The 10,400-nt window shown below is 54.2% G+C and overlaps 1 protein-coding gene across 1 annotated transcript in view; it reads left to right on the top strand.

Moving 5' to 3' along the window:
• The first annotated feature begins 1,495 nt into the window (after positions 1 to 1,495).
• Positions 1,496 to 10,400, top strand: part of EPPK1 (epiplakin 1) — a 46,915-nt gene continuing 38,010 nt past the window's right edge. Inside the window, exons 1-2 of the mRNA XM_040586685.1 lie at positions 1,496 to 9,070; positions 9,167 to 9,427. Of these exons, the coding sequence (XP_040442619.1) occupies positions 1,496 to 9,070; positions 9,167 to 9,427 (7,836 nt within the window). The remainder of the gene's footprint in view (positions 9,071 to 9,166; positions 9,428 to 10,400) is intronic.

The raw sequence follows: 10,400 nt of genomic DNA, 5'->3' as shown, positions 1-10,400 counted from the left end.
TGTGGGCTGGTCCACACCAGATACAGCTGGTCCGTGCCGTCCCCACTCAGTGTGATCGTTGCAGGAGGGTCAGCAAGGCACTGTCTCTCTCTGGGGCTGCTGTGCCAATGCCCTTCCACATACCATGGGGTAGCTCTGCTCTGGTTGTGTCCTTGCAGCTGGGTCTAGAGATGCTGGTGGTCAACAGCATGACCCAGCCAGCTCCACTCCAGAAGCTCAGGCAAGCAGGACTCCTCAGCATGCTGCAGAGCTTCGTGCTCCCTCCCATGGCCTCACCTGCCTCTGTAGGGCTGGTGCAGCCCTGGCACACCCCACTCTGCACTGGTGCCAGGGGCTGTGCGACGGAATAAGGAGCCATCTCTGCTGCCCTGATGTAGCAGAGCCAACCCCCTCTCTTCTCAAACCGGCTCCAAAACTGCAGCCTCCTGCTGCAGGACTGGCTTCCAGCCAGAGGACATGGACGCCCCACTGTGCAAGGTTGCGGGCAGTGAGGCTTCTCTGCAGCAGCGTGTGCCACAGTGATAGCCCAGGGGCTAATGACAGCTCCCAGACCTCTGCACAGCCCATACTCAGCCACAAGCACCCTCCAGCCTTTCAGTGTGCACAGCCCAGCACCCAACAGCCTCATACTCCCTCCAGCACCATAATTTGACTGTATAATGGCTGTGCTGTGGTTGATCCCAGAGTGTCTAGGAGCTTTTCAAAAACAGGAGTGTAGGCATGCAGGTCCATGTGGCCTGCTGCACCCACCCCCTTCTCTTTCTGCTGGTCCCCCCTTCCCATGCTTCCTGAGCAATGCAAGGGGGGAAGATACCCCATCTCACTGCAGCAGTGGGCACCAGACAAAGAGCCTCCAGAGCTTCTTTTGGGTGCCTGGCAGTTCCAGCCCCTGCTGGCTGGTGTTGCTGTGAGGAGTGTGCCAGGGGACCAGGCTGACCCCCTGTAGCAGCCTTTCCACCCTTGCTGGGGACTTGCTTAACCCTGTGCCAGTGCCAGCAGCAGCCCGAGTGAGTGCTGGTACTCCCTGGTAGCTGCTGCTTTTGGATGGTGCTTTGCCCCAGGGCCTGATGTCCTTCAGGCCTTTGAAGCACTGCACAAACTGGTGGCTAAATTCATGTGGCAAGGGCTTTACTCCTCACAGGAGCCAAGCCTACCTCAGCTCAGTGCTCCACAGGTCCCACTGGTGCCTCTGCTCTGGTCTCCTTCTCTCATGCTGAGATGTCCTAGTGCAACCGGCAAGCCTAGCTCAGGAAGCAGAGGGTGCTTGCCTCTGCCAGGCCTGACTCAGCATGTCAGCTTCAGGGATAAGCACACTACCCTGAACATGCTCAGCCTTTGGCTGTTACTTCCTACTGCCTCTGAGGCATTTATTTTTCTTTTTTCTCCTGGTATTTAGCATGCAAACTATAGAGAAGCTGATTTCTCACTGAGCTTTCCCATTCTCTCCCCTTTCTCCAGAGAGGCTTGACAGCTGTGAAAGGAGTGCAGCGGGAGGATGGAGAGCAAGCCAGCAGTGAATGGCCATGCTGCCCTCATCTCTCACCAGGAAAACATGCCAGGAGCAAACCACTTGTGCCAGGATATAATGCCTTGCAAACAGAAAAAAGCAGCTGACAGGGATGTGACAGTGATGGACGCTTCTAGCGAGGCCTCTGAGGCAGCTGGCAGCATTGCTGGAGTGTATGTAGAGGTTTCAAAGAAGATAATGAGCTTTTATGATGCCACCAGAGAGCACCTCCTGAGTCTGGATTCAGCACTCTGTCTTCTTGAGGCCCAGGCAGCCATGGGCTTTATCATTGACCCGGTGAAGAACAGGCATGTCTCCGTGGCAGAAGCTGTGCATCTGGGGCTGGTGGGGCTGGAGCTGAAGGAAAGGTTGCTCGCTGCAGAGAAAGCTGCTACTGGCTTTGTGGACCCCTACACAGAAGAGAAAATCTCCCTCTACCAAGCGATCCAGAAGGACCTGATCGGGAGGGAGCAAGGAACCCGGCTGCTGGAGGCCCAGATTGCAACCGGAGGCATCATTGAGCCAGCCACTGGCTGCCGGCTCCCCACAGATGTTGCCTGTGAGAGGGGATATTTAGATGAAGAGATGAGCCAGCTCATCTCTGACCCCAGCAATGAGGCCAGCAAAGGATTCCTCAACCCCAGTACTATGGAGAGGGTCACTTATACGGAGCTTATAAAGAGGTGTATTGTTGATCCAGCCTCAGGCTTCCTCCTCTTGCCCCTGCAAATCACGTTCCCAGGTCTGGGAGGGAGGGTGAGCAGCAGGGATCTTTTTGACTCTGGCATCATCAGCTCTGACATGTTCAGAGGTCTTGAGGAGGGAAGAGTTTCTGCCCAGGAGGTAGCAGAAAATGACTCTGTTCAGCAGTTCCTGCATGGGACAAGGAGCGTGGCTGGTGTTGTCCTGCCTTCCGGTGAGCGGAAAAGCCTTTACCAGGCACTGAGAGAGCACCTCCTGGTGCCTGGCACTGCTCTGATGCTCCTGCAAGTCCAAGCCTCCACGGGCAGCCTAACAGACCCCATAAAGAACAAAAGCTACTCAGCTGATGAGGCTGTCAGGGTTGGTCTCATCGGCCCAGAGCTTCACGAGAAACTGTCTTCAGCTGAGAGAACCATCACTGGATACAGGGACCCTTACACTGGAGAAATGCTGTCTCTGTTCCAAGCCATCAGGAAAGGCTTCATCCCCAAGGATCATGGCATTTGCCTTCTGGAGGCTCAGATGGCTACAGGGGGTATAATTGCTCCAGGCAGGCACCTCCGTGTCCCTACAGAGACAGCTTGTAAGTGGGGGTACCTGGACGAGGCCACAAGACAGCTCCTCTCCAGTCCTACTGATGACATGAAAGGGTTCTTTGACCCCAGCTCCAAGGAGAAACTGACCTATGCAGACCTGCTCAAGCGCTGTGTCACTGATCCCAACACGGGGCTCCTTCTGCTGCCGATTGGTGGGGACAGCAGAGAAGAATCCAAGGGAACCCACCTCTTTTTTGACCATAGGACCCAAACAGCTCTGGAAAACACACAGGTATCCGTCGCTTTAGGTAAATTCAAGGGAAAGTCAGTGTCTCTCTGGAAACTCCTCTTCTCAGACTACATCCAAAGTGAGCAAAGAGCTGCTCTCACTCAGCAGTACCTTGCAGGAATGCTCTCTACACAAGAATTGGGTAAAGCAGTCAGTGCCACCATTGAGGAAATGGCTTCCACTGCTAATGTCACTTTTGAAGGACTGAGGGACCGTGTGACAGCTGACCAGCTCCTGAGCTCAGAAATTATCAACAAAGATTTGTTTAAGAAACTGAAGGAGGGAGAAACATCAGCCAAAGAAGTTGTCGGCATGGACACTGTCAAGAAGTACCTGCAAGGGACAGGTAGCATTGGTGGTCTGCTGCTTCCTGACTCCCAGGAGAAGATCAGCATCTACCAGGCAAAGCGGAAAGGACTTTTAAGGCCAGGAACATCACTGATCCTCCTGGAGGCACAGGCTGCCACTGGATTTATCATTGACCCAGCTGCCAACAAAAGGTACTCTGTAGATGAGGCTCTAAGAGCGAACATCATTGGCCCAGATGTTTACAACAAGCTACTGGCTGCAGAGAAATCAGTCACTGGCTATAGAGATCCTTACTCAGGGAAAAAGATCTCCCTCTTCCAGGCCATGAAGAAAGAGTTCATTGTGAAGGAACATGCTATCCGCCTGCTCGAGGCCCAGATCGCCACCGGCGGCATCATCGACCCTGTCAACAGCCACCGCATCCCTGTGGAGGTGGCCTACAAGCGCGGCTACTTTGACAAGAAGATGAATGTAATCCTTTCTGATCCCAGTGATGATACCAAGGGCTTCTTCGACCCCAACACTCACGAGAACCTCACCTACCTGCAGCTGAAGGAGAAGTGCATCACAGAGCCCTCCACCGGGCTCTGTCTCCTTCCCCTGAACAGCAGGAAGCGCCAGTTCATCGATGATGACACCAGACGGGTGTTCAGGAGCTCCTGGCTGCCGGTCAGGTTTGGGCGGTTACGGGGGGAGAAGGTCTCTGTGTGGGACCTGCTGAACTCCGAGTACTTTAGCGAGGGCAGGCGCCGAGAGATATTCAACCACTACCAGCTGAAGAAGCTCACCCTGGAGCAAATTCGAATCATGTTAGAGGAGGAAATGAAAAAATGGGCCCCCATCAAGTTCCCAGCCATGAGAGGCAGTGTCAGCGCTTACCACCTGATGGAAACAGGTATCATTGATAAGGCCCTGTTTGAGAAGGTGTTGGAGGGATCCATCACACCTAAGGAAGTTCTGCACATGGACTCTGTCAGAAAGTATCTCTACGGCTCTGGCAGCATTGGAGGTGTTGTGCTCCAGCCATCAAACCAGAGGTTAAGCATTTATGAGGCCATGAAGCAAAACATTGTTGTACCAGGAGTAGCCCTCCCATTGCTAGAGGCCCAGGCTGCCACAGGCTTCATCATTGACCCAGTGAACAACCAGAAACTCTGTGTGGATGATGCTGTCAAGGAGGGAGTCATTGGGCCAGAAGTCCATGAAAAGCTGCAGCATGCAGAAGGGGCTGTAACAGGCTATAAAGATCCTTTCACAGGCAAGAAAATACCCCTCTTCCAGGCAATGAAGAAGGGCCTGATTGCGGACAGCCAAGCCATGCAGCTGATGGAGGTGCAGATGGCTACAGGAGGCATCATTGACCCAGCATGTGGCCACTATATCCCCATAGAATCTGCCCAGAAGCGAGGGTGCCTGGATGAGGATACAAGCCAAGCCCTTTCTAAACCCAGTGACAACAACAGAACCTTCTGTGTCCCCAACAGCAAAGAGACTGTGACCTATGCGGAGCTAGTCAAGCGCTGTCAGAAGGATGAGATCTCTGGCTTCCACTTGCTGCCTCTGCCACAGACAGCTGCTCCTGCCTACACTGATGAACAAATCCAACAGATTTTCAAGGAAACTGTGGTGAAGGAAAAAGGGGTCTCCCTCTGGGAGCTAATCCACTCTGGGTATTTCACTGAAGAGCAGGGAAGACACTTCGTGGAGAGGTTCCGGTCTGAGGAAATGTCGCTGGAGCAGCTGGTTGCTCTTGTGCTCAGACTGGTTGAGGAGATGGAAATGAAAGCCCGCACCCAGATCACCTTTGAAGGTTTGCGGGGCAGTGTCCCCGCAGTATGGCTGCTGGATGCCGGCATCATTACTGAGAAGATGTTTGAAGAACTGGCTCAGGGCAGAAGAGCTCCAGAGGAAGTGGCTGCGATGGAGAGTGTGAAGAGGTACTTGCAGGGCACAGGCAGCATCGCTGGGGTATTCATAGAGGCATCCAAAAAGAAGATGAGCTTTTATGATGCCATGAAAACCAACTTACTCCTCCCTGGGGCTGCTCTGAGACTGCTAGAAGCTCAGGCAGCCACAGGATACTTAACTGACCCAGCAACAAACCAGAGACTCAGTGTGAGGGATGCTGTGAAAGCAGCAGTTGTTGGAGAAGAGCTCACTGAGAAACTCCTTCTCGCTGAGAGGGCAGTGACCGGTTACACAGATCCCTACACGGGGAACTCCATCTCACTGTGCCAAGCGCTCAGGAAAGAGCTGATTCCCCTGGAAGATGCTATTCCCTTGCTAGAGGCCCAGTTGGCCACAGGAGGGGTCATTGATCCCATTCACCATCATCACCTTCCACTCCAGGCTGCATGCAGGTACGGCTTCTATGATGAAAACCTGAACCAAACCCTCTCTCGGATGAATGACAGCACCAAAGTCTTTTTTGATCCAAACACAAAGGAGAACGTGACCTACCAGCAGCTGAAGGACAGGTGCATTCACGAGGCTGAGTCAGGTCTCTGGCTGCTTCCTCTGTCAGAAAATGTGATGTTCTGTGTGGATGAACAAACCATGGAGGTGATGAAATCTGTGACTGTTTGTGTCAATGTAGGGCGGTTCAAAGGACAGACAGTGTCAGTCTGGGACCTTCTTAACTCTGAATACCTCTCAGACGGCAAAAGAAGAGAGCTAGTGCAAAAGTACAAAGACGAAAATACTGAAGTGCTGCAGGAAATTGTAACAAGTGTCACCACAATCATCAAAGAGACTGAGACACAGGGCAAGAAGTTTGCATTCAAGGGCCTGAGGAAAAGAGTATCTGCCAGTGACCTCTTCCAGTCTCAACTGATAGACAAAAAAACCCTCGATGAGCTCAACCAGGGGAAGAAAACAGTCAAAGAAGTGACTGAAATGGACTCTGTCCGCAGGTACCTAGAGGGCAGCAATTTCATAGCAGGGGTCCTTATACAGCCAAGCAATGAGAAGATGAGCATCTACCAAGCCATGAGGAAGGGCATCCTGAGGCCAGGGACAGCACTGGTGCTGCTGGAGGCGCAGGCTGCCACTGGCTACATCATTGACCCAAAGAAAAACAAGAAGTTTTCAGTGGAGGAAGCATTAACTGCAGGCCTAATTGGAGGGGAGATTTTTGAAAAGCTACTCTGTGCAGAAAGAGCTGTGACAGGCTACACTGACCCCTACACAAAAGCCCCAATGTCCCTATTTGAAGCTATGAACCAAGGACTGATTGTGAAGAGCCATGGCATCCGCCTGCTCGAGGCCCAGATCGCCACCGGCGGCATCATCGACCCCGTGCACAGCCACCGCCTTCCCGTGGAGGTGGCCTACAAGCGCGGCTACTTTGACCAGGAGATGAACCAGATCCTCTCCGACCCCAGCGATGACACCAAGGGCTTCTTCGACCCCAACACCCACGAGAACCTCACCTACATGCAGCTACTGGAGAGATGTGTTCAAGATTCAGAGACTGGGTTGTACATGCTGCAAGTTGTACAGGAAGGAGGGAAGTACTTCTACATTGATGAGCTTACAAAACAGGTTTTGCGCTTAAAGCCCCTTAAAGTGAAAGTTGGAAAGTTTAAAGACCAAACAGTTTCTATCTGGGAAATTCTCTGCTCTCATTACATCTCCGAGCAGAAAAGGAAAGAGCTAGTGATGCAGTACCAAAGCAAAACCCTAACACTGGAAGACCTTACAGCACTGATCATGAAAATAATTGAGGATACAGAGCAAAGAGCAGAAGGCCTCAAGGTTAAAGGACTCCGAGGGTATGTGTCAATATCAGAATTGTTTAACTCTGAGATAATTGACAAGAAAACTCTAGATCAGCTGCAGGATGAAAGTCTCACACTTGTGAGCCTCACAGAGAGGGACACCATCAAAAGGTACTTGGATGGCACTGGATGTATTGCTGGGGTTCTACTCCCATCAAGGAAAGAGAAGATGAGCATCTACCAGGCCCTAAACAAAGGCCTCCTCACAGAGCAATGTGCATTGGGGCTGCTGGAGGCGCAGGCTGCCACTGGTTTTCTCATTGACCCACTGAAAAATAAGAAGCTAACCGTGGATGAGGCTGTCTCATCTGGGCTGGTGGGGAGAAACTTGCACAAGAAACTCCTGTCAGCAGAGAAAGCCGTGACAGGATATGAAGATCCTCATACAGGAAATAAAATATCTCTCTTCCAGGCAATAAGGCAAAAGATAATAGTCAAGGAGCACGGCATCCACCTGCTCGAGGCCCAGATCGCCACCGGCGGAATCATTGACCCCGTGCACAGCCATCGCCTCCCCGTGGAAGTGGCCTACCGGCGCGGGTACCTAGATGATGATATGTTTATCCTGCTTTCTGATCCAGATCATGGTACAAAAGGTTTTGTAGATCCTAATACTCATGAGAAAATCAGTTACAGCCAGCTCCTGCAGAGATGTTCCAAAGACAGAAATACAGGATTGTACCTGCTGCAGGTCATGGAAAAAGATGAAGACTATTTCTACGTTGATGAGCATACAAAATCTGCCCTATTATGTACAAAGGTGGAAGTGCCTTTTGGAAAATATAAAGGACAGGTGTTGTCACTGTGGGAACTTCTCTGTTCTGAGTACATCACAGAAGAAAAAAGAAAAGAACTGATAAAAAAATATAAAGATGAATCCCATCACATTCTACAAGGAATCATTGATATAATATTAAATATCATAAAAGAAAAAGAAGAGGACAGAAGTGATGTCTGGTTCCAGGGAATCAGGCAACAAATAACAGCATCAGAACTTCTAAGTGCAGGGATCATTACAGAAGAAACAATGGAAAAACTGCATGAAGGAAAAGAAAGGGCACAAGATATAGCAAAAATGGATACTGTGAGAAAATACCTAGAGGGAACTGGAAGCATTGCTGGTGTGCTGGTACCCTCTAAGGCTGACCCCACCAAGATGGAGAAGATGAGCATCTACCAGGCCATGTGGAAGGGCATCCTGAGGCAGGGCACGGCTCTGGTGCTGCTGGAGGCACAGGCTGCCACCGGCTTCCTCATTGACCCATGCAAAAACAAGAAGTTCTCTGTGGATGAGGCGGTCTCATCTGGGCTGGTGGGCAGCGAGCTACAAAAAAAACTTCTTACTGCAGAGAGAGCTGTGACAGGCTACACGGACCCCTGCACAGGAAAAAAGATGTCCCTCTTCCAGGCCATGATGAAGGAGCTCATTGTCAAGGAGCACGGCATCCGCCTGCTCGAGGCCCAGATCGCCACCGGCGGCATTATCGACCCCGTGCACAGCCACCGCCTCCCCGTGGAGGTGGCCTACCGGCGCGGCTACTTTGACCAGGAGATGAACCAGATCCTCTCCGACCCCAGCGATGACACCAAGGGCTTCTTCGACCCCAACACCCACGAGAACCTCACCTACATGCAGCTCCTCCACCGCTGCGTGCCCGACCCGGACACGGGGCTGCTCATGCTCCAGCTGATGGACAAGGGCTCCGTGCTCTACCAGCTGACAGAGGATGCCCGCAAAGCCCTGCAGGACGCCCGCACCACCCTCAGCGTGGGGCTCTTCCAGGGCCAGAGCGTCACCGTCTGGGAGCTCCTCTTCTCCCGCTACGTCCCCGACCACCGGCGCCAGGACCTCCTCCGGAAGTACAAGGCGGGGACGGTCACCATCTCGGAGATGATCACCCTCCTCACCGCCATCATCAGCACAGCTGAGGGCCAGGGCCACGGCACCGCCCTGGCCCGCAAGCCAGTGCAGCGCGAGACAGCGCCGCTGGCCGAGAACGGCGAGGCCACGGGCCCCTGGCAGGAGCAGGAGCAGGAGCAGCAGCTGCAGCGGTCCCTGAAGTCCCACACTGTCGAGGTGTCGGCGGGCGGCTTCCAGGGCAGGAAGGTCTCCCTGTGGGAGCTGCTCTTCTCCAAGTATGTCTCCGAGGCAAAGAGGCAGGAGCTGCTGGGGCAGGCCCGCGCCAGGAGTCTGGCGCTGGACGAGCTGGCAAGGCTCCTCACCGTGCTCGTCGAGGAGGCGGCAGAGCAGAGCAGCAAGATGAAATTCCCGGGCCTCAGGAGGCAGGTGACTGCCTCGGATCTGGTGGACTCGGGCATCATCGACAAGGACACGCTGGCCGACCTCGTCCAGGGCTCCAAGACCGTGGAGGAGGTGACGGAAATGGCCTCCGTCAAGCGCTACCTGGACGGCACGGGCTGCATCGCCGGCGTGCTGGTGCCCTCCAAGGCTGACCCCACCAAGACGGAGAAGATGAGCATCTACCAGGCCATGTGGAAGGGCATCCTGAGGCAGGGCACGGCTCTGGTGCTGCTGGAGGCGCAGGCTGCCACCGGCTTCCTCATTGACCCGCTCACCAACGAGAAGCTCTCTGTGGACGAGGCCATCTCGTCCGGGCTGGTGGGCAGCGAGCTGCACGAGAAGCTCCTGTCGGCCGAGAGGGCCGTGACAGGCTACACGGACCCCTACACTGGCGACCAGATCTCCCTCTTCCAGGCCATGAAGAAGGAGCTCATTGTCAAGGAGCACGGCATCCGCCTGCTCGAGGCCCAGATCGCCACCGGCGGCATCATCGACCCCGTGCACAGCCACCGCCTCCCCGTGGAGGTGGCCTACCGGCGCGGCTACTTTGACCAGGAGATGAACCAGATCCTCTCCGACCCCAGCGATGACACCAAGGGCTTCTTCGACCCCAACACCCACGAGAACCTCACCTACATGCAGCTCCTCCACCGCTGCGTGCCCGACCCGGACACGGGGCTGCTCATGCTCCAGCTGATGGACAAGGGCTCCGTGCTCTACCAGCTGACAGAGGATGCCCGCAAAGCCCTGCAGGACGCCCGCACCACCCTCAGCGTGGGGCTCTTCCAGGGCCAGAGCGTCACCGTCTGGGAGCTCCTCTTCTCCTGCTACGTCCCCGACCACCGGCGCCAGGACCTCCTCCGGAAGTACAAGGCGGGGACGGTCACCATCTCGGAGATGATCACCCTCCTCACCGCCATCATCAGCACAGATGAGGGCCAGGGCCACGGCACCGCCCTGGCCCGCAAGCCAGTGC

The sequence above is a fragment of the Falco naumanni genome, chromosome 3, assembly GCF_017639655.2.
Source record: "Falco naumanni isolate bFalNau1 chromosome 3, bFalNau1.pat, whole genome shotgun sequence".
Taxonomy (NCBI): domain Eukaryota; kingdom Metazoa; phylum Chordata; class Aves; order Falconiformes; family Falconidae; genus Falco; species Falco naumanni.
This window is presented reverse-complemented; position numbering and strand designations above follow the sequence as displayed.